Raw genomic sequence first — 25,593 nt, 5'->3', positions numbered from 1 at the left:
CAGAGGGGCCCACTCACAGTGAGGGGATCAGCGGGGATGGAGAGGGACCTTTGAGGGATCATGGGATCAGAGGGGAAAGTGGCCAGGATCTCCCCTGCCTGCTTAGGCCCCAGCAAGCCTGCTGGGGTCCCAGGCCTGGGTGTCCCCAAAGCCCACTCCAGCCACATGGGTCCTGGGCCTGAGCCCCCCTTAAAGACCCCTCTGGCAGCACAGGTCCCAGGCCTGAGCCACATCCCCACCAAGGCCTCCTCTGGCTCTACAGGTCCAGGAGGGCCAAGCACTGCCCTCCTTCCAAGGCTCCTCCTGCTGTGCTGGCCCCTGCGGTCATGCCTGTGGAGGTCTGCACCCCAGCTGGCCCGCGCAGGCACATGTGCTCCAGGCCAGCTTCAGGAGCAGACGCTGGTGAAAGGTATGCGCACAGAGGTGGGGTTGACATGCCGGGTCCAGAGGCCTAACTAGGGGTCTTTGAGGGCCTACTGGGGTGGCGGGGGTTGGCTGTGCCTCACTGTAGGGACAAGGACACTGAGAGCAGAGGTACCAGGGAATGTTTTTTTTCTTATTTTTTTATTCTTATCTTTTTTTTTTTGTTTTTTTTTTTTTTTTAATTTTTATCTTTTAAGTTTTTATTTTATTTTATATTTTGCTGTTGTGGTTCTGTTTTGCCTTATTGTTGTTATTTCATTTTCATTTCTATTTTTTCTAATATACTTTTTATTATTCTAACTTCATTTTTTATTCTTTGTTGTCGTTCTGCTCTTTTTTGTTTGCTGTTGTTGTTGTTGTTTTTTGCTGTGCCACGCAGCTGGCAGGGTCTTGGCTCCCAGGCTGGGGGTTGGGCCTGAGCTCCTGTGGTGGGAGTACTGAGTCCAAGCCACTGGACTAACAGCTAACTTAAGGCCCCAGGGAATATTAATCAGTGTGAGGTCTCCCGGAGGTCCTCATCTCAGCACCAAGACCCAGCTCAACCCAACTGCCTGCAAATTCCAGTGCTGGACATCTCAGGCCAAACAACCAGCAAGACAGGAACACAGCCCCACTCATCAAAAAAAAAGTGAAATGACAAAAAAAAAAGATGTTCTAGATGAAGGAGCAAGGTAAAAATCTACAAGACCAAATAAATGAAGAGGAAATAGGCAATCTACCTGAAAAAGAATTCAGAGTAATGATACTAAAGATGATCCAGAATCTCGGAAATAGAATGGAGGCACAGATCGAGAAGATACAAGAAATGTTTAACAAGGACCTAGAAGAACTAAAGAACAAACAATCAGTGATGAACAACACAATAACTGAAATGAAAAATACAATAGAAGGAATCAATAGCAGAATAACTGAGGCAGAAGAACGAATAACTGAGCTGGAAGATAGAATGGTGGAAATAACTGCCAAGGAGCAGAATAAAGTAAAAAGAATGAAAAGAAATGCAGAAAGTCTAAGAGACCTCTGGGACAATACTGAATGCACCAACATTCGAATTATAGGGGTCCCAGAAAAAGAAGAGAAAGAGAAAGGGTCTGAGAAAATATTTGAAAAGATTATAGTTGAAAACTTCCCTAACATGGGAAAGGAAATAACCACCCGAGTCCAGGAAGCACAAAGAGTCCCATACAGGTCAAACCAAAAGAGACACACACTGAGACACATATTAACCAAACTAACAAAAATTAAACTCTAAACTCAGAGAAAAAATATTAAAAGCAGCAAGGGAAAAGCAAAAAATAACATACAAGGGAATCCCCATAAGATAATGAGCTGACTTTTCAGTAGAAACTCTGCAGGCAAGAAGGGAGTGGCAGGATATATTTAGAGTGTTGAAAGGAAAAAACCTATAACCAAGATTACTCTACCCAGCAAGGATCTCATTCAGATTCGATGGAGAAATCAAAAGCTATACAGACAAGCAAAAGTTAAGAGAATTCAGCACCACCAAACCAGCTTTACAACAAATGCTAAAAGAACTTCTCTAGGTGGAAACACAAGAGAAGGAAAAGATCTACAAGAACAAACACAAAACAATTAAGAAAATGGTAATGGGAAAACACACATTGATAATTACCTTAAATGTGAACAGATTAAACACTCCAACCAAAAGGCACAGACTGGCTGAATGGATACAAAAACAAGATCCACATATATGCTGTCTACAAAAGACCGACCTCAGACCTAGGGACACATACAGACTGAAAGTGAGGGGATGGAAAAAGATATTCCATGCAAATGGAAATCAAAAGAACGGTGAAGTAGCAATACTCATATCAGATAAAATCGACTTTAAAATAAAGACTGTTACAAGACACAAGGAAGGACACTACATAATGATCAAGGGATCATTCCAAGAAGAAGATATAAGAATTATAAATATATATGCACCCAACACAGGAGCACCTCAATACATAAGGCAAATGCTAACAGCCATAAAAGGGAAAATCAACAGTAACACAATAATAGTAGGGGACTTTAACACCCCACTTTCACCAATGGACAGATTATTCAGACAGGAAATTAATAAGGAAACACAAGCTTTAAATGACACAATAGACCAGATAGACTTAACTGATACTTATAGGACATCCAAAAGCAGGAGAATGTACTTTCTTCTAAAGCACACATGGAACATTCTCTAGGATAGATCACATCTTGGGTCAAAACTCAAGCCTTGGTAAATTTAAGAATATTGAAATCATATCAAGCATCTTGTCCAACCACAACACTATGAGATTAGAAATCAATGACAGGTGTGGACCTCCCTGGTGGCGCAGTGGTTAAGAATCCACCTGCCAATGCAGGAGACATGGGTTCTATCCCTGGTCTGGGAAGATCCCACATGTCGCAGAGCAACTAAGCCCATGTGCCACAACTACTGAGCCTGTGCTCCAGAGTCTGCGAGCCACAACTACTGAGCCTGCAAGCCACAGCTACTGAAGCCTGTGTGCCCTAGAGCCCATGCTCCACAACAAGAGAAGCTATCACAATGAGAAGCCCACGCACCACATCGAAGAGTAGCCCCAACTTGCCGCAACTAGAGAAGGCCTGCATGCAGCAGCAAAGATGCAACACACCAAAAATAAAAAATAAATAACTTAAAAAAAAAAGAGGAAAAAAACTGTAAAAAATACAAACACATAGAGGCTAAACAATACACTACTAAAAAACCAAGAGATCACTGAAGAAATCAAAAAGGAAATCAAAAATTACCTAGAAACAAATGACAATGAAAACATGAAGACCCAAAACCTATGGCATGCAGCAAAAGCAGTTTTAAGAGGGAAGTTTATAGCAATACAAGCCTATCTCAAGAAACAAGAAAAATCTCAAATAAACAATCTAACCTTACACCCAAAGGAATTAGAGAAAGAAGAACACACAAAACCCAGAGTTAGTAGAAGGAAAGAAATCATAAAGATCAGAGCAGAAATAAATGTAATAGAAACAAACAATAGCAAAAATCAATAAAACTAAAAGGTGGTTCTTTGAGAAGATAAACAAAATCGATAACCCATTAGCCAGATGCATCAGGAAAAAGAGGGAGAGGACTCAAATCAATAAAATTAGAAATGAAAAAGGAGAAGTTACAACAGACACCGCAGAAATACAAAGCATCCTAAGAGATGACTACTACAAGCAACTCTATGCCAATAAAATGGATAACCTGGAAGAAATGGACAAATTCTTAGAAAGGTATAACCTTCCAACACTGAACCAGGAAGAAATAGAAAATATGAACATACCAATCACAAGTAATGAAATTGAAACTGTGATGAAAAATCTTCCAACAAACCAAAGTCCAGGTCTAGATGGCTTCACAGGCAAATTCTATCAAACATTTAGAGAAGAGCTAACACCCATTCTTCTCAAACACTTCCAAAAAAGTGCATAGGAAGGAACACTCCCAACCTCATTCTACATGGCCACCATCACCCTGATAGCAAAACCAGAAATAGATATCACAAAAAAAGAGAAAATTACAGACCATTATCGCTGATGAACATATACAGAAAAATACTAGCAAACAGAATCCAACAACACGTTAAAAAGATCATACACCATGATCAACTGGGATTCATCCCTGGGATGCAAGGATTCTTCAATACACGTGAATCAATCAGTGTGATACACCATATTAATAAATTGAAGAGTAAAAACCATGTGATCCTCTCAATAGATGCAGAAAAAGCTTTTGACAAAATTCAACACCATTTATGATAAAAACTCTCCAGAAAGTAGGCATAGAGGGAAACTACCTCAACATAATAAAGGCCATATATGACAAACCCACAGCAAACATCATTCTCAATGGTGAAAACCTGAAAGCATTTCCACTAAGGTCAGGAGCAAGACAAGGATGTCCACTCTCGCCAATATTATTCAACATAGTTTTGGAAGTCCTAGCCATGGTAATCAGAGAAGAAAAATAAATAAAAGGAATCCAAATTGGAAAAGAAGCAAAACTGTCACTGTTCTCAGATGACATGATACTCTACATAGGAAATCCTAAGGATGCTACCAGAAAACTACTAGAGCTAATCAATGAATTTGGTAAAGTTGCAGGATACAAAGTTAATGCACAGAAATCTCTTGCATTCCTATACACTAACAACAAAAGATCAGAAAGAGAAATTAAGGACACAATTCCATTTACCATTGCAACAAAAAGAATAAAATACCTAGGAATAAAGCTACCTAAGGAAGCAAAAGACCTGTACTCAGAAAACTACAAAATACTGATGAAAGAAATCAAAGATGACACAAACAGATGGAGAGATATACCATGTTCTTGGATTGGAAGTATCAATTTTGTGAAAATGAGTACCCTACCCAAAGCAGTCTACAGATTCAGTGCAATCCCTATCAAATTACCAATGGCATTTTTCACAGAATTAGAACAAAAAATTTTACCATTTGTATGGAAACGCAAAAGATCCCAAACAGTCAAAGCTACCTTGAGAAAGAAAAACAGAGCTGGAGGAATATCAGGCTCTCTGACTTCAGACTATACTACAAAGCTACAGTGATCAAAATCCCTACAGTGGTAGTGACTTCCCTGGTGGCATAGGTTGAGAATCTTCCTGCCAATGCAGGGGACACGGGTGATCCCTGGTCCAGGAAGATCCCACATGCCACGGAGCAACTAAGCCCGTGTGCCACAACTACTGAGCCCGAGTGGTCATAACTATTGAAGCCTGTGTGTCTAGAGCCCATGCTCCACAACAAGAGAAGCCACCACAATGAGAAGCCCGTGCACCACAACAAAGAGTAACCCCCACTTGCTGCAACTAGAGAAAGCCCCCATGCAGCAACAAAGACCCAATTCAGCCAAAAATAAATAAATAAATAAATTTATAAAAAAAGAAAAGAAAAGAAAGACAGTATGGTACTGGCACAAGAAGTACAGATCAATGGAACAGGATAGAAAGCCCAGAGATAAACCCACGTACCTATGGTCACCTAATCTATGACAAAGGAGACAAGAAAATACAATGCAGAAAAGACAGCCTCTTCAATACGTGGTGCTGGGAAAACTGGATACCTACATGTAAAAGAATGAAATTAGAACACTACCTAACACCATACACAAAAATAAACTCAAAATGGATTTGAGGCCTAAATGTAAGACTGGACACTATATAAAACTCTTAGAGGAAAACACAGGAAGAACACTCAGTGACACAAATCACAGCAAGATCTTTTTTGACCCACCTACTAGAGTAATGAAAATAAAAACCAAAATAAACAAATGGGACCTAATGAAACTGAAAAGATTTCGCACAGCAAAGGAAACCATAAACAAGAGGAAAAGACAATACTCAGAATGGGAGAAAATATTTGCAAATGAAGCAACTGACAAGGGATTAATCTCCAGAATATACAAATAGCTCATGCAGCTCAATATGAAAAAAACAAACAACCCAATCAAGAAATGGGCAGAAGACCTAAATAGACATTTCACCAAAGAAGACACACAGTTGGCCAAGAGGCACATGAAAAGATGCTCAACGTCACTAATTATTAGAGAGATGCAAATCAAAACTATAATGAGGTATCTCCTCATACCAGTCAGAGTGGCCATCATCAAAAAATCTACAAACAGTAAATGCCGGAGAGGGTGTGGAGAAAAGGGAACCCTCTTGCACTGCTGGTGGGAATGTAAATTGATACAGACAGTATGGAGAACAGTAGGGAGGTTCCTTAGAAAACTAAAAATAGAACTACCATATGACCCAGCAATCCCCCTACTGGGTATATACCCTAAGAAAACCATAATTCAAGAAGACATATGCATCCCAATGTTCACTGGAGCACTATTTACAACAGCCAGGACTTGGAAGCAACTGAAATATCCATCAACAGATGAATGGATAAAGAAGATATGTTACATATATACAATGGAATATTACTCAGCCATAAAAAGGAATGAAATTGGGTCATTTGTAGAGATGTGTATGGATCTAGAGACTGTCATACAGAGTGAAATAAGTCAGAAAGAAAAAACAAATATTGTATATTAATGCATATATGTGAAATCTAGAAAAATGGTACAGATGAACATATCAGCAAAGCAGAAATAGAGACACAGACGTAGAGAATAAACGTATAGATACCAAGGGGGGAAAGGAGGAGTGGGATGAATTGGGAGATTGGGAGTGACATATATACACTACTATGTATAAAGTAGATAACTAATGAGAACCTGCTGTACAGCACAGGGAAATCTACTCAGTGCTCTGTGGTGACCTAATGGGAAGGAAATCCAAAAAAGAGGGATATATGTATACATATGGCTGATTTACTTTGCTGTACAACAGAAACTAACACAACATTGTAAAGCAATTATACCCCAATTTAAAAATAAAGTGAAAAAATAAAGAACTCCTACAACTCAACAACAAAAGAACAAACAACCCAATTCAAAAATGGGCAAAGGAGGGCTTCCCTGGTGGCGCAGTGGTTGGGGGTCCGCCTGCCGGTGCGGGGGACGCGGGTTCGTGCCCCGGTCTGGGAGGATCCTGCGTGCCGTGGAGCGGCTGGGCCCGTGAGCCATGGCCGCTGAGCCTGCGCGTCCGGAGCCTGTGCTCCGTGGCGGGAGAGGCCACAGGGGTGACAGGCCCGCGTACTGCAAAAAAAAAAAAAAAAAAAAAAAAATGGGCAAAGGATTTGAATAGACATTTCTCCAAAGAATATGGACAAATGGCCAACAAGCACATGAGAAGATGCTCAACATCACTAACCATCAGTGAAATGTAAATCAAAACTATGACGAGATATCACTTCATACCCATTAGCACACCTACTACTACTACTACCAAAAAAGAAAAAAAAAAGGAAACAACAAGTGGTGAGGATGTGGAGAAATTGAAATCCCCGTGCACTGTTGGTGGGAATATAAAATGGTGTGGCTGTGGTTCATGTGTTATCGTGAAAAACAAACGACGGGGTTTGGAGAGCTTCCAGTTGATGAACACATTGATGTGCTGGGAGTGGGGCACACCTGGAGGAGTTGTGAAAGCTCCAAACCATTTCCCACATACCTTGTCCTATGCATTTCTTCCCTTTGGCTGTTCCTGAGTTGTATGCTTCATAATAAACTGGCAATAGAGAGTAAAGCACTTCCCCGAGTTCTGTGAGCCATTCTAGCAAATTATTAAACCCGAGGAAGGGGGTGTGGAGACCCCAGATTGATGGTCAGTTGGTCAGAAGCACCAGTCACAACCTGGGACTTGGGTTTGGCATCTGAAGTAGGGAGCAGTCTTGGGGAACTAAGCGCTTAACCTGCGGGGTCTGTGCTAACTCCGGGTAGAGTCTGCATTTAATTGTAGGACCCCTAGTTGGTGTCCAAAGAGTTGGAGAATTGCTTAATGTGAGGGAAAGATCCCACACATTTGGCATCAGAAGTGCTCTGTGTATAGAGGAAACAAGTTTCCTTCAACTATCCGAAAGAACTGAAAGCAGGGTCTCAAAGACATATTTGTGCACCCATGTTCATAGCAGGATTATACACAAACAGCCAAGAGGTAGAAGCAATCCAAATGTCCACTGACAGACGAATGGATAAACAAAATGTGGTATATCCATATGATGGAATATTTTAGTCTTAAAAAGGCAAGAAATTTGGACACATGCTGCAACATGGATGAAACTTGACGATATTATCCTAAGAGAAATAAGCCAGCTACTGAAAGATAAATATTGTGTGATTCTACTTTTATGAGGTACCTACAGTAGTCACATTCATAGAGAAAGAAAGTAGAATGGTGGTTGCCAGGAGCTGGGGAAAGGGAGGAATGGGGAGTTATTGTTTAATGGGTATAGAGTTTCAGCTTTGCAACATGAAAAAGTTGTAGAGGTTGGCTACACAACAGTGTGCATATACTTAACACTACTGAACTGTACACTTAGAAATGGTTAGGATGGTAAATTTTATGTTATGTGTATTTTACAATTAAATTTTTTTTTTAATTTTAAAGTAAATTGAAGCATGTCAACACAATCATTCCTTCATTTGCTGCCCTGTCCATCTGGCTCAGCTTCTATAAACTTAGAAAGTCAGAGCTGGCAGGGATTTGGAGACATAGTTCCATTTTAAAGATTAAAAAATGGAGGCAACATTGGCAAGATGACCTGTGAAGGTCTTGGTAGGTTAGCAGTGAAGACAAGACTAGAAAGAAGAGCTCCTGACTGGGCCCCTCCAGACTGGGGCCCTACCCTGCACCACGACCCCGATGGGGACAGTCCATTTCTTGATGGAGATGATAATAACTCTCATCCAAACCGGGGATCCTTCCCACACACCGCTGGTCTGGGGGGTCTGGCAAGCCCAGGAAAAAAATGTACCTTGGTTAAAGTCCATATGATCTGAATCTCAAAGCCCCTGAACAAACCTGGAAGCAGAAGAGGAGAGAAATATGACCAACTTAAATGTTGACAGGGCACACTGAGTATTGTTTTTTCCATTGAGTTATTTTGTAATTTTTCCCAACATGAGCCTTAAAAGGAATATTACCCTTCAAGGCAGACTGAATAAATGACCTACTGTTTTTCTGCCTGTCTACAATAATATCACAGTATGAGGTATGCATATAAATTATTTTTATTTTACTTTGATGACTGGGAAAAGATACCAACATATAAGATCAAATCAAAGCTAACAAATAACTCTACTGGCAGTTAAGTGGCTGATTTTATTAAAATAAAGACATGTCTGTTTAAACCAAAAAAATGTTCCCACTGGCACTTTGCTTTGGCTGGGACCTTTGAAATTAAGGCCAAGGTGCTGATAAGCACCCTCACAGCATCGGCCTTTTACCTCCTTTGAAGCACTCCCAGTACCTGGAACAGCACACAGATGTGTGGTCCACGCAAGTGCCTTGGAAACAATCCCTTTCACCAGTGGTTTATTTTGAGAAGATTCACTTTCAGCTGGTAAGGCTTTGCCCGGATACATTTCTCAGGGCTGATGATGGCTCCTCATGCAGCACATGATGTAGATTCTCTTTGCATTTTGCAGACATTCCTGTTGTGCCTTAACCAGGGGGGAGTGCCACAACCAAAACAGCTGGGAATATTCCCTCGTTCCCCCCAGTCTGCAAGCCAGTCTGCAAGCCAGTCTGCAATTCTGCCCCAGGTTCTAGCCCTTCAAATCTTGAGGGATGTTTTCTTCATCCGCAGGTTGTTTAGGTTTTAACTGGCTGTTTAAAGTTAAAAAGGAGTATCTCAAGCCCCCTGCCATGCTGAAAGGAGAATAAAAGAGAGTGAAAATAAATTCCATAGATGGTACAACCAACAGTTACTGACATCTTTATAAATACAGTCAACTTAATTTTTTTGATAACTTGGCTGTTTGTTTCTTTTTCTTTATTTTATTGAAGTATAGGTGATTTACCATGCAGTCAGCTTAACTTGAAGGGAATTATTGAGCCCTCTGTTTTACTTCCTCAAATTTGTGTATTAATCGATGAGAATTAACCCTCTTATTTACAAATCTTTGGGGGCAGAAAAAGAGCAGATCAAGTCTAATAGAGAAACTTGGAGAAAAAACAAGCACTTGGTTATTACTTGAATAAACTATACATTATCCTAAAATGGTGTCCCATCTCTGAGACCCCAAAATGCCTTTCAAAAGTATCTTAGTCACTCCTCCCAATATCCTTAGCACATGGCACTTCAATGGAGCACAGATTTAGTGAGGCCCATTTACAAAAGGAAGACACACAACTTAAGGGCTTTTCTGAGAGGAGGAAATAGAAAATTAGATCTCAACCCTTTGAATTTTCATTACATGTCCCCATGGTCCACATGAAAGTGTATGTCATAAAAAGAGATGAACTGAATGATTTAAGTAAATTTTATCCTAGAAATTGTAAAGTCAAAACACCTCCTGCTCTTTCACTTATATTAATCAGGCTTTTAAAAATTCATATTTTACTAAAATGAGTTCATTTAAAAATCCCACTTACCAAATATTTAACCCTACAAAGTTTAATACAGAGAAAATGTAGTCTCCACCTACTAACATTCCAATGTAGGCAACGGATACGTTCTGCAGAAAAAGAGACGATTAATGATTTTAAAAGTAAAGGCTTTAGGGGGAAAACTCATATATATATATGACACCTGAAACTAAATATTTTAGTTACTTTTCAAAGAGACTCGCATATAGTAGGGGTTCATGGAATATTGAATAAGTGGATAAAAACCATTACATATGGCTTTATAAAGAAAATGAAATAAACTATGGCACCATAACCACAGAAACTGCATTATCCATACCCTCTTCCAGTTAATACATAGGAAAAAGATGTAAGAGTTGGGTTGTAATCAGCTTTCCAGATTTCATCTCTTTACCATCATTGGGTAGTGAATTTTAATCATATTAGTCCTAAACTTGAACAAACTAAGACATCTGATAAATTACAAGCAGTACTCTGTCCAGTGTATTCTCAGAGGCCCTTGGGCAGCCAACAGAGAAGTCTACTGTTGAAGCACTCACTCACGGTAAGAGTTCACATGAACAGAAACACAAAGCAATTGCAGAACAGAATTTAGAACACCTCCACCCTCCTATTCATTAGTGTGTGTTCAAATGCATGTACACACATGCAGCATACACACCAATCCTCGAGTTAATCACCTTATAATTGAGTATAGATCTAGACTGAAAACAGTTCTTCACAAGAATTCTCTTTCTTAGTCAGCAAGGTTCTCCCAGAAAACCAAACTGTAAATCACAAGGTATCTTAGCACAGAAATTTGGAATTTTTTTCAGCTATTTCACTTGGTTTTCCCAGACCATCCCTTCCCACCATTCTCAATTTAAGTCATAATTTGTCTCTTCCTTTTAAATTAGCAAGTCTTCCCTCTGTTTTGTGGATTAGATTAGAAGACGTAGGAGGGATTACCCAGGCACAGCTGAAAATATCACAAGCCTCCACTCTTACTACAGCACGGTAATAACAACAATAAAATCAAACAGTCAATTCCCCAATTTGGTTGTGCATTTCAAGGCTTCAACCACTTACCTTGATGGCTCCAACCACCGCCGTCGTCAGGGCTGAATTGTAATAGCTGCACAAAAGTGTGGAGTACATCAACAGAAACCTGGGGCAAGGAAGAAAACACTTGAGTGTGCCTTACTGGTCTGGGTAATAAGCAGATTAAGAAGAGCCAGTAAGTGACCCACACAGGTATTTTAAACAAATAAAAAAGAAAAACACACCATAAAGATTTAAAAATACCTACATCTTAAAACATCTCAATAATTCGACATTTTCAGGAAAATGGTCCAGTCGTGCATTAGCCAAACTTTCTACCTTAGATGTCCTTTTCATTTTGTCTGTGCATTTTCCATCAGTGTTTCCACAAAAAGGGGATAAGGACAATGAGATTTTTTAAATGATCTGAAATCTTTCCTTTAACAGATGTTACAACAGTGGGTTTCAATCCTCTCTGTGTATCAGAATCACCTGGTGCACTTTTAACACCATGATGCCCGGCAGAGGGTCTCCAACTGGTTTGAGGTGGGGACCCAGCCATATGCCATATCAAAGCTCTATGGATGATTCTAATGTGCAGCCTGTTCTGAGAACCACTGGTGTAAGCAGGGAAAACCAGCTGAATGATTGCTAGCTTTGGACAAAGAAGATTTAAATAATGGATTCCACATGCCAGTGGTACTCCTGTACCTTATTACTAAAGTTAATTTGACAGGCATTCAACACTGACCAGTATATTGACACTTGTCAACAAAATGACTACAGAATCATGACCAAACACCAGATAAGAAAATATACATATACACAGGAATGTAGAATTCAATCAGAGGTAAAGAAATATATTCATTTCACTCAAGTAGTAATGAAAATTAGCTGTAACCTAGGTGGGGTGCAAAATTTCATCCACTGGAATCAGGTGATTAAATGTTGAAAGAGGTTACAATAAAAACTGGTTGAGAATGAAACTGGAAAGATACTGAGAGAGCATAACATGTTAGAAGGCATGAGCTTGGGAATTGTACTCTAAGAAAGGGCTCAGCCCCTAAGCATTAGGGAGACTCCCCCTGGGGCAATTTAGCACCCAGTCGCAGGTCCAGGACCAAACTTCTGATTGTTAATAACAGAATCTAGATCACAAACACAGTAACCGTTTTTGTCCTGAGTATGTTCATTACCAGGGATGATAGAGAAAAATATTAGAGATAACGTACATCAAGCTTTTACATTAAGTTGAGGAATAAACTCAATTACAAACAAATTCTGTAATCTTCAAAATAATGTATGTCTTTGTTATTAAGGTAATTACAATAATTTGGCAAGCTAGAGAATCCAACATCTTGGTCTTTGTGGCTTGTATTTAAAATGTGCAATTGATATTAAATTTGCAATTTTCACTTGAATGGAATAAGAAAATCTAAGTCTGTACACAGTATTCAGATGTTTAAAAGAAGCTGATTTACCACATTGCCAAGTTTGGTTTATTAGATTTCAAAGAGTTGCTAGGCTTGTAAAGCAACCTGGCCCATCAGCTTCTCTAGGGCCTTATTAAGGCTTGGAATTGCTGGAAAAATCAGGTAAATTACATTTGTAAATCACATTTTAAATGTTTAATTTTTTTAATTCACTAAGTTGTAAACAAGACTGATTTACAGTAAATTATTTAGGAGATTTCAATCAGTTAAACTTGGGTTAACAAACCACTAATCGAATAATGAAAGTAAATATTCTTATGTTAATATAAAAATTACTAGCTTTATAAATAGAGCAAGAATATTTATAAATTGGCTTAAGAAAATCTAAGTTTTTAAAAAATTTTTACAATTTTAATAAATTCAACATTAATTTAGAGTCCCAGGGAACTATAAATAATCCAACTTATGCATAAAGTGAAAAGATTAAAAAACTCAACCTGGTGTTACTTGGTGCCTGCTCTGCTGGGCCTGCGTAGTAAGAGTATATAACCCACAGCATCTGCCCTGGAGGAGCTAAGAGTCTAATAAAATAACAGAGATCACAACTCCCAGGAGGGGCCCAACCCAATTTCCAGGACACAGAAAAGCTTCCTGCAGGCTTCCTAAACTGGAGTGCAGCCTTAAACCCAGGACAGTCATGAATGTCCTTTATGTCCTATTTTTGCTTAAAATTTCCTACTCCAGGGTTTCAATCATGCAATGTTTTCTTCATTCCACATTTTAGTGAAACCACCTTGGCCAATATCCATCTAGCATGAGTGTGGGCCACTAGGACACTCACCCACCAGCTGGGCTGAGCGAGGGGAGGAGTCCCTGTCTCCAGCCTCCTAGGGGAGTCTGAATTAGCGACAGTCCTCCAAAGTGACAGATGGCATCTGATACAGGAACAGCCACTTTCTGCAGACAGAAAGGCTGCACTTCTTAGTATACCACCTGGGTGTCCCCAGAGAGGGTAACTATAAAATGACGAGGATCAAAGGAGTGTATTAAAACTTTTTCTAAGAAACATGATTTATTTCTATATGTAAATATGTACCTACACAGTCCTTTGGCTAAGACCAAGGTTCTGAATTAAAAGACCCTCCATTAACTCAGTGCAAAGGAAACCACTTTTAACACCAAAAATGTCAACCTCCACATGACAGTTTTGATTTTAGCATCTGTGAATTAATAAAATGTAAAGATATTTAAAAGCACTGCTCAGTAGATTTCTGTCATTACGTACTTATAAAATCGTACTTATCATCTGTGTACATTTGAAAAATAATGGCACATACAAAAGATACACATTTATTCAGACAACAGATACCAGCTGGTGTTTTGGCTTATAGGGCCCCAAGGGATGGAGGTGCCCATGTGAAAACCCCTGAACCAGAACCCTTGCTCAAAGGTTTCTTCCTGTTTCTGAAAAATAACACAAAAAATAACTGATTAACCCAAAGTTGGACGGCACACTCGTGGGAGTCACAAGCAGAACTCAAATGGCCTTGTTTACAACTTGTTGCTGGTTACCATTCCATGTACAAGCATACATAGAAATCCAACACGAATGTCCAAATAATAAAATGCTACTTTTACACTCCTTCCACCAACCACGATTGTACCCAAGCACATTACTCTCTTATTTCAGATTTCAAAGGAGTTCAAGTAATCTCATCTTGCCCATCTCTGGTAAAAACTCGCTCCTACCCCAGACCTCAGTGGTGTGCCAGGGAAGCCAAAGTCATGGGATAAATATGATCTATTTTCCTGGAGCATCGATTTTACACTACAATTTGGTTTGTTGGGAAATGGTGGAAATATCTGCACTCTTTGAAGGTTCTGTCACTCCTGTGCCCAAGCAATCAGCAGAATCCTATTTTGTCTTGGACCCTACATCTTGGCAGGATCAGTGAAGGTTCAAAGAATAGAACATTTTTTATGCTGTGAGTAGGGAAAATTGATACATTTGTGTTTCTATTAAGGAATATATTACTGCTTCAGTGAGATCAAAGAGGCTGCTACTAGGGCAGAAACAGATTAGGATAATTGCCTCCAGGGCTTAGGGGCTGGTGCCAGATGCTGGTGTGAATGAACCAGAACCTGTCACTTCTTGGCAAGATTAAAAAGAACAGCAGAGATAGCTTTTTAAAATCTAGTTTGTCAACTTAAATTTCAGTCTTATTTTACCTCTACCTGCATTAAATTATCATGGCTCCCACAATCCAGTTTACCTGCCTGATGCAATTTCACTTCATCATATGCTCTATTTACAAACTCTTGATTACAAATAGCATTTCTTAAAGCTGAATCATTCACCATAACTCAGAAGAAAAGTCTGCTCTTCTCACCATTCCACTGGCTTCTTAACATACAGTTTTAAAGTGTTATAATTTTTAAATTATATTTTCAACTCCGGATAGAGGGTTGGTGGTCAGAGAAAGTAAGTTTGAAATGCAAACTTGAAAGCAGTGAAAATAAGAAAGAAGCTGAGAGAGAGTTCTCTGGAGTCAAGGGTTGGAACGCGCACATGTTAGTCCTGAGGCTCCTTGAGCATGAACCGAAGAGAAGGGACAGCCAGTTCCAGTTGTTCTGAAAAGCAAGGATATGCTCAGAAGCTTACAATGGTTTCTATTACTGCAAAGAAGCAAGTGACCTGATCATAGTGTCCTCTGAGTGAGAAACTGTAAGAAAGCAGGATTCTTAAAAATGTACCATGCCAAAATGGAAGTTTCCTTCTAGAGCAGTTTCAGAATTAAAACTTGGTGGTTGAAGATGAAGTAGACATAACAGAAGAAAAACTATTGAAGTCATGGGCTATAGGCAGAACCAAATCTGTCTGGGGTGAAAAAGGATGGCCAAACTGAACAGGCTGGACTCACGAAATAGAAATATTAACAACAACAATAGTTAACACTTACTGAACGTTTTCTATATGTCTACACTAAGTGTTCTTTACTCATTCAATCCACATAACCTTATAAATTAGCTACATTACCTCATTGTTCCCATTTTAAAGATAAGGAAATTGAGGCTCAGAGAGGGTAAATAACTTATCCAAGAACCCAGAGCTAAAAAGTGGCAAAGCCAGGATTCAAATCTAGGCCATCTGATTCCAGAGTACAGGCACCTGTTAGAATGATGCCATGATTTTAGTGTCCTCAAAAGACCCACTTAAAAAATTGAGACCTACCTAGTTTTTACCCTTAAAGTTGTAGAATCTGAAATATTAATGTTTTCATCATTTACTGATTTATTTTTAATTACTATGCCTTTATGACATTTTTACATGCAAAATGACTACTGATAAAATACTGATTAAGAACGTTTATAAAGAGAGTATTTGTTTTCTAGGAAGCACGTTATTAATTGGAAAAAAAAGGCATGTAGTTGTAGATAAATAGGGTCAAGATTCTGACAAAGAAGCCCCAGAAGTGCCAGCTCAGGCACTGCCCACCCCACCACTCACTGCAGACAGCTGACGTCAAAGGGTTTATTTCTTGGGACTTCCCTGGTGGCACAGTAGTTAAGAATCCGCCTGCCAATGCAGGGGGCATGGGTTCGAGCCCTGGTCCAGGAAGATCCCACATGCTGTGGAGCAACTAAGCCCATGCACCACAACTACTGAGCCTGCGTGCCACAACTACTAAGGCCCGCGTGCTCTAGAGCCTGCGTGCTGCAACTACTGAAACCCACATGCCTAGAGCCCGTGCTCTGCAACAAGAGAAGCTACCACAATGAGAAGCCCACACACCACAATGAAGAGTAGCTCCCACTCACCACAACTAGAGAAAGCCCGCACACAGCAAAGAAGACCCAACGCAGCCAAAAATAAAAATTTTTTTAATTAAAAAAAAAAAAATCTTGATCTTAGTAAAAAAGGAGACCTTAGGGACTCAGCAATAGAAGCTAACCAGCTGGAGCCTGAAGCAAGTTATAAGTCCCTCTTAATACTGGGAGGGACTTTAAGTATCATCTAGTCCAAAGCCCTGGTTTTAAATATGAGAAACCAAGACTGGAAGGGAAAAAGAACTTGCTGGAGAGAATACTCACTGAGGCCTCACAGGTCAGATGGGGCAAGTTTAGCAGAGAAGACCAGGATTGATGAGTGCTGTACCTGGGCCTTTCATGTTCATACTTGTTTAATCCTCACAGTCAATCGGGGGTTACACACACACACACACACACACACACACACACACACACACACACACACAAAAGGGTTTACTTCTGGATTTCCTTCATGGAATGGCTAAATAGTAAAGTGCAAGTGAAAAAAAAAAGACAAAACAAAACAAAAATATTATCAAGTTTATAATGACATGAGATAAAACTAAAACTTGGCTCTGCTGTTCACAGGTGAACATGGGCTTAGGCAAGGAAACGTGCTGGTCTGAGTTTGTGTGATATGGGTTGACTTTTTTTTAATTGTAATGGGGGGAAAAGGATGATTTCACAAAGGGTAACTCACAAACACAGCTTAGTAGATTTTTTTCAAAGTTATATGTTCTCAGTCAACAACTGGGAAAACTACAAATATCCTACTACACTTAGGCATCCAACAATGGCTGCCTAAGTACTGAGAGCACTTAGTACTCACCCACTGCCAAACAACCAATGCCTGAAAGAACACATTATTTGAAAGACTGTTGGTTTTGAAAGAGGCACAAGAGCTTGCCTAATATCCCCCCTTTGGAAAAGGGAGAAACTGGGTACAGAGTGATAAGGGGATTTGAGCCAGGCAGGCATCAGAGCAGCAGACAATAGGTACAGGATCAGGGTGCTTCAGGGCAGAGGCCATTGCAAAACAGCACTGTCTGTAAACTGAGCCCTGGGTCAAACCCCAAGTGAGAAGGGACACTAGCCCACTGAGGCCAGACCCTCAAAAAGGCCAGAGTGGTCCAAGTCAGGGGCACACCTGGCTACCAACTAGACTAAAAACAATTTGTCCCTTCAGGAAAGTTTCTCAAGTTCCTATTTTCAGTCCACAGGACTGATTAAGATTAAATAATATGCTCACAAATCACAGGTCACCAAATACACAAGAAAGCAAACCATAATGACACTCACAAACTACATATTTAGTCAACCAACTACATATTTAGATTCTCAAGAACTGCAGATATTAGAATCATCAGATGCAGAATACAGAATAGTTATGTGTGTAATATTTAAAGAAATAAAAGGTACAGTCTCAAAGATGACCAACAAAAGAATGTTAAGAATGAACAGATAAGTTTGAAAACAAACTGTGGAACTTTTACAAATAAAGTATAAAATTGTTAAAATCAAAAACTCCAGCAGGGAGGGGCAAGATAGGGTAGGGGATTAAGAGGTACAAAGTATTATGTATAAAATAAGTAAGGTACAAGGATATACAGTACAACACAGGGAATATAACCAATATTTTATAATAACTCTAAATGGAATATAACCTTTAAAAACTGTGAATCATTATGTGGTATACCTGAAACACATAATAATGTACATCAGCTATACCTCAATAAAAAATAAATTTAAAAAAAACCTCCAAAAAACAGGTTAAACATTAAATCAGACACAGCTAAAGAGAGAAGTACTGAACTTGAGGATATACATAAATATTTTTACTGATGTGATTACGTTAACTGCAACTAAGATCAAGTTTAAGAATTGAAGAGTGTTGATCAAAGACTCATGAATTGTCTTAGTTCATTTACACACAATGAAAATTACAGTACTAGTAATGTAAAAAAATAAGGGGGAATTCATCTTTCTTCACAGGAAAAATCTTTTGACAAATAATTCCAAGACAGTCATTCAAAGACCCTTTCTTATGGGATAAGACACAGGTGCTTGTGTATACATGGAGCCCAGTCCAGGAAGGATACTCCAAAGACTTCAAAACAGCAGTTGCTTCTGGAGAGGAAAACTGCAGTGCCACAAGGCAGAGAAGAAGGGAAGGTGGCTTATGTTCCCTATGCATCCTTTTGCAGCTTTTGATTATTTACTAGTTGTATGTATTATCTATTCATGAAAAGGACTTTTCAAGTTTGGGGAACATATAAAAAGACAAACTGCATGGCCACTCAACAGGAAGCTATACCTAAGGAAAATTTTAAGAACAAAAGCCTAAAATTATTGGGCAATATAATGGCCTGGGCACCTCTCCTCAGAAAACACCCTGAATATAACAGGTACAACACTACAGAAAACGGTTATTTCCAAATATTTATGTGAGGTGAGAATCTTGGGAAACTTGGGACATTGTGACAAAGACAAAAAACACATTTGAATTTGATAGGGCAGCTGATTTTACTTCAAACTAACTTTCAGAAATCAATATGCAACATCATATTTTGGAGGTCACATTTAGCATGGGTCCCAATCCACTCCTCTTCTGCAGTGCTACTTTTCAGTAGAAGTTGGAGAAGCAAAAAGGGATTTTGACAGAGTAGACAGAATACATATTTTGATTTGACTTGTTAAGAGATACCATAGACCAAAGCTTCTTCTTATCTATGGCTTCTTACCCCAAAAAACAGGAAAGAAGAAACTGTATGATAAATAGAACATTCTTCCATTGGTTGAATTCAGTAGCCTATTATCAAAAAGAAAGAAAACTAATGGTTAGATTAATAATATTGGTTTTACCAGTGTGTACACTCTAGTACAAATTCCAGTTTCACAAACAGAAAATACAGTTTCAAAAATCCTGGGTAATACCAGCTGTGTGACATTGGGCTAATTATTTTTCCTCCCTGAAACCTCAGGCTCATTTTACAAATGGGGATTATTTTTTTTAAAAAACTTCCTCAGAAGGTCAATGTGAGGATTTAATGAAATTGTTTAGAAACTTACAGGTGGCAAGAACAAAATGACAGCTATTATTGCTGTGGCTATCATTAAATCTTTACTAATTTGTAGTCATAAAATCAGCGTGGTGTTTTTAATAAATAATATTAAAAGAAAGTTTATTATAAATTCAATAATGTTGGCAAGACTAAGAAAACTTAAAGTTCATAAACTGTTTTCAAGAATTTGCACAAGGGGCTTCCCTGGTGGCGCAGTGGTTGGGAGTCCGCCTGCCGATGCAGGGGACGCGGGTTCGTGCCCCGGTCCGGGAGGATCCCACATGCCGCGGAGCGGCTGGGCCCGTGAGCCATGGCCGCTGAGCCTGCGCGTCCGGAGCCTGTGCTCCGCAGCGGGAGAGGCCACAGCAGTGAGAGGCCCGCGTACCGGAAAAAAAAAAAAAAAAAAAAAAAAAAAAAAAAAAGAATTTGCACAAGAGGAAAAAAAAAAAGGGAATTCCCTGGCGGTCCAGTGGTTAGGACACGGAGCTTTCACTTCCAGGGCCCGGTTCCATCCCTGGTTGGGGAACTAAGAGCAGCCAAAAAAAAAAAAAAAAAATTTGCAAATGCTTAGGGAGTATCATGAACAAATAAACTATTGTTTGCTATTTACAAAGCAATCAAGTAATTGGGGTGGAGGAGCTGGTAGACAGAGAAGTTTAAGACAGCTTCTGCTCTTAGGTGAGAAAATAAAATTAACCCTTTTGAAAAGACAGGTAACAATAAAAAGGAGTATTTTATTCATGATTTGTCCCTTGCCTGCATCCAAAAATGACTTTATGGTGACTCAAGACTATATGTAAGTACATGCTGAATAACATGATTAAATATAAGTTCTATTCACTTTCTATTAAGCAATACTTTGTTAGCCAAGTTTTAGTAACTTTGTAGATTTAAAACTATTTAAATCTTTCTTAAGTTTATCGTTCAAATTTTTAAACCAATTAAAATGGAATTCTCTTCTCTGATTAGTACAACCTTGTTACACTTTACTGTCACTGTTTCATTAGTAACACTTTGACCACCTCTTATGAAAAAATACACATTAAATGTTGATAACTGCCAAACCTGGTTGATGGGTACATGGGATTTGTTATACTATTCTCTTTCCTTCTGAACAGGTTTGAAAGTTTTCATAATAAAACTTTTCTTTTTAACACTTACTTGTGAAATAAAAAATATAATAAATATAAATCTGTCTTACTGGCAAGCCCCAAGCTGATCAAAGGGTCATAAAACATCCAGGACAGTTTATACCAAGACAGTCAAAGATCAAAACCAAACAGAAACTTATGGAAAACATTCTGTGTCTGAAAAATTAAATAAGATTGTGAATAAGAGAAAAGCATATGCCCCAAACTTCAAACCAAAGGTAGGAAAACACTTATTTACTCAAAGAACTGGGAGTATTTATGAAAACAGTATACAAAAACTATATATTCTTGATACCACATAAACCACTGAGAGCTATGTAGTAATTTTCATAAAAATACTTGGATTCATTGCCAACCTAAATTTTGATAGATTTTAGTTTTATTTTGTTTCTTTAATAATGATGAGGCTGTGCTGGTGGCATTTTAAAAAGTCATGTGGCATGACATTTATTTGAAAACACAGAAAATAATTAAAGATGAGTAACAATATTAAGTACTTTCTCATTTAGACTCACTATTGTTATGAAAATATGTTGCAGTGTGAATCTTTTTCATTTTTCATTAATGTGTTTTTTAATCAGAAAAAAAGTCCTATTATTTATCCCTATTCATCAACTGCAACACACTAAATGTACCTTGAACTTATTGCAATGATTCAAATAACTAAAGAAAGTTCACCCACTATTTTCCAGGGGCCTAATTTGTTAACAAGAGGAGCTGGCATTATTGACTTTGTCAATCACAGATAGAATCAAGGTGCTATTACCAGATCTGCTGACTGAGTTAAGTCGCTGACTGTGTAAGTCCAAGGTCCAAGAGTGAACCCCCAGTACAGTGAGTCACACACACGAGTCTTAACACAATCTCTGACCCCCTACAGTCAACCGGGAAAAATGACTCATCAAAGTACTCCATTAACAAGAGAAGTTAACCTTTCACTCGAATTCCTCAATTAACTTTCAATACAATCAAACCAAACTTGGCAAATAAAATGCAATTTTATATTGCAGACTAACACACCTAATTATGTAAGTTCACTACTTTTTTGTATTTGGTTCACAGTCTAAAATGGATTCAGCCATGGTTAAAAGTGACCAACTGGAAGAAATTCATAGTGATTCAATGAACACAGAGCAAAACAACATTAGTAGTGAAAATCTTACTATTTTTTCCTACAGAGTTTTTTTTTTTTTTCTACAGAGTTTTTTAAATTACTGATTACAGTGTTATCTCTTTTGGCATCTCTTATCATATAATAATTTTAAATTAGAGCCAAATTTTTAACTTTATGACTTTCGTATCTTTGTCATCTTATAGAAGGCCTTTTCTTACAGTCTCTTACAGAAAAAAAATATTTTTTTCTGATTATAATTTTTCTTATAAACTTTAAAATTAAATCTATATATTTAGCTCTGATCCATCTGGAATTTCAGTGAACAGTTATCATTGCTGGGGCTCTAAGGTAACTATAGTAACTTCTGTTTGAAATCTTAAGAGACTGATCAAATAGAAGAGGCTAGATGGGTAAATACTGAGATATTCCAGCATCGAAAGCCAGAATAGGAGCATAATATTCTCCTAGAACACCAGGATCGAATAAGTTAAGGTAAATGTTAGGCCTCTTATACTTTCTAAGCTATAAGTGATAGGTTATAGTTTTTATCATATGTGAAGGAAAGAAACAAACACTTTTCATATACTGATACAAATTTAAAAATTGAGGGGCTTCCCTGGTGGTGCAGTGGTTGGGAATCTGCCTGCCAGTGCAGGGACACGGGTTCAAGCCCTGGTCCGGGAAGATCCCACATGCCGCGGAGCAACTAAGCCCGTGCACCACAACTACTGAGCCTGTGCTCTGCAGCCTGTAAGCCACAACTACTGAAGCCTGCGTACCACAGCTACTGAAGCCCATGAGCCAAAAGCCAGTGCTCCGCAACAAGAGAAGCCACAGCAATGAGAAGCCTGCACACTGCAAGGAAGAATAGCCCCCACTCACTGCAACTAGAGAAAGCCTGTGCGCATCAACGAAGACCCAACGCAGCCAAAAATAAATAAATAAATTATTTTTTTTTAAATTGAGATTACAGTAGATGATGTGTTTCTAGAGCCAGACAGCCTCCTGGATCTATCACTAACTGTCCTTGGAAAGTTTTTTAAACACTGTGCCCTAGATTCCTTGTCTATAAAATGGGGATAATAATAGTACCTTCTCCTCGAGCTACTGTGGGAATGCAACGAGACAGTTCATGTAGAATCCTTCAAACAATGTCTGATAGAATAATTCCTCAATAATTATTAGCTATTTTTACTATTACTTGAGAAAGTATAATAATTCTGCATGGTAATCATTACAAGCAGGTGGCAACTTCTGAAAGCACCATGCTATAAGTTTGTAAGTCAACGATTTAAATGTGGAAATACATATTCCTATTGAAATGCTGTTATAAATTATTAACATAATACACGTAGTCTATTTTCAAAAGGTACCTAAATTCAGTTTCTGGTCACTATGCCATTTATAACACTGTTCCCATAGGGAAATGTGCTTTTAGTTTCAATCAGGTGTTCTAAGAGTTCCTAGAAGTTTCTAGATTTCTATTTCTAGAAATAAATATATATCTGAAAGGCTATAAAGTACCAGAACCTCAGAACAGATAAACTCCAGAGACTCAAAAGAAAAACTCATTTTTATGATAATGAAAAGAGACAAGCCGGTAGGACATTGAGGGCTCATAATTTCACCTTGTTTATGTAATGCTGCTGACACTAAATTGGTTTAATTGATGGTAGCTGAAAAATAAATAACGTGTTTTTTAGATATTCTGCCCTGTTCATCATTGCTAGAGGTATATGGGGTGCTTACCTTAACTTCCAATATTCTGAACTAACAGTGAGGCCCAGGTTCACACACTGAGACCCCTTTAATCAAAACTGGGGTTTCTTGGTAGTTTTCAATATAAACATATGGAAATGGATGTTTACCCCTGGGGACATTGCTGCTAAGCCGGTCAACCTTTCTCTTGTTCTGAGAAAGGAACTGTACAAGGGAGAAAGTATAGTTCTGAGAAAGAACAACAAGCCCTGACATTCACCCCAGGAGTCTCCGGAATCTGAAACCTTCTAAAGTCATTCAAACCCCTAAAAGGTGACAAATGGGATTGAGGCTGAACCTGTGTGCACCACACAACCATGCTGACTGTTCAATACAGAAATGCCATCAACGTCTGCCGCTGGGGTGGGGGCAAAGGTGGGGGACTGTGAACCCCACCCCCAGCCCAGCAACAACAGGGTTCATGAAGGTTAATGACCAGCCCATGGTGTGGAGGGGGACGTCTGTGGGAGAGGCCAGAGGCCACACTAGACCAGGATTTTGCCCAGCACACATTGTTTCTCACATGAACTTAAAGTGGTTTGTCTGGCAACTTTCTGAGCCCGCACATTTCAAAGTAGTCATGCGGATGTTATGGGGTGAACATTCACTCTTCCTAAGAGATACCCACCCCCCAACTGGGCCTCCCATCCTTATACTAATTTATCATTTTATTTGTCTCTGACAGGTGTACAGCAGATAAGGTGAACAGGGCAAATACCAAAAGAACAAAACCTTCTCAAAATTCAAACGTAGATCCTGGAATATTTAGAAGCAAATGCCATGATGTCTGGGATTTACTTTAAAATATTCCGGGGGGAAAAAAGTGAGAGCAGGTGAGGATAGATGAAATAAGAATGGTGAAATGCCAAAAAGTGTTGAAGCTGTGTGATAGGTACATGAGAGTTCATTAAATTATTCTCTCTATTTTGTGTGTATTTTTCCAAATGTCCATAACAAGGGTAATAAATAGGTAAATCCATTTTTTAAACTATCAAAATCCCCTTCAAAGTTAACTAGCTTTCCCAGGATCCCCATGCCAACAAAGGGGAAAGTGAGACTCAAACTCAGATTTTTGTTGTTGTTTTGCAAAAAGCTTCAAGACCAGAGTTTTTTTGACTACTTCCTGCTACTCCCCACAGTTCTAAAGATAAATGCCAAAAAAAGGAAAGTGCCAAACGTATTACTGGGGGTACCAAACATCTTGCTTTCCGAAATCCTAGTTACCTTTATACACTTTTTATTTCAGTAAGTACCACAGGTTAAATATTAAAATTTTAAACACTGCTAAGTAAGAATGAATGACTGTCATCAGCTCACCTGGCGAAGGTCTCCAGTAGAGACACTAATGATAAGAGTTGGGATAATCATGAAGCAGGCATTGTAGAAAAGCACTCCATATTTCCCTAACTCCTGCAAAAACCAAGAAAACTCCACTCAATTTTAGAAATATGAAGCATCAGATTTCCTGGAGCCATTTATTTTATTTTATTTTCCCCTGAAGCTAATTATACAACCATGTACTTATGCAGAGTTAGAACATGCATTCTGACCAGCTCTGTATTGGAATATTTTCAGCAAATTTCTGATGTAAAATGCTTCATTTCAAGTGTACTGTGATTTCCAAAAAAAAATTTGTTTTATCCAAAAAATGACAGATAAAATGGATGGAGATGGATGGACTCCGAGGTTCCATCCATCTCTAACATTCTAATTGTTCTTTTTTAAAAAGCATGTTATTCAAAATGGGAAATCTGGAACAAAGTAAACAGCATTAACAATATTAATATAAACAGAACCCCT

The 25,593-nt window shown here is 38.7% G+C and overlaps 1 protein-coding gene across 3 annotated transcripts in view; it reads right to left on the bottom strand.

The window, feature by feature from the left end:
• Positions 1 to 9,069: 9,069 nt before the first annotated feature.
• Positions 9,070 to 25,593, bottom strand: part of SLC35D2 (solute carrier family 35 member D2) — a 59,965-nt gene continuing 43,441 nt past the window's right edge. For all 3 annotated transcript variants that reach the window (XM_082617982.1, XM_082617983.1, XM_082617984.1), the window contains 5 exons: positions 25,111 to 25,203; positions 19,450 to 19,517; positions 11,514 to 11,592; positions 10,452 to 10,534; positions 9,070 to 9,725 (listed from right to left, as the gene is read on the bottom strand). In XM_082617982.1, the coding sequence (XP_082474108.1) occupies positions 9,623 to 9,725; positions 10,452 to 10,534; positions 11,514 to 11,592; positions 19,450 to 19,517; positions 25,111 to 25,203 (426 nt within the window). In that variant the 3' untranslated portion in view covers positions 9,070 to 9,622. The remainder of the gene's footprint in view (positions 9,726 to 10,451; positions 10,535 to 11,513; positions 11,593 to 19,449; positions 19,518 to 25,110; positions 25,204 to 25,593) is intronic.

This window comes from Mesoplodon mirus (genome assembly GCF_964341445.2).
Source record: "Mesoplodon mirus genome assembly, chromosome: 1".
Lineage (NCBI taxonomy): Eukaryota > Metazoa > Chordata > Mammalia > Artiodactyla > Ziphiidae > Mesoplodon > Mesoplodon mirus.
Note: the sequence above shows the minus strand (reverse complement) of the source record. Positions and strands in the feature narration are given on the sequence as shown.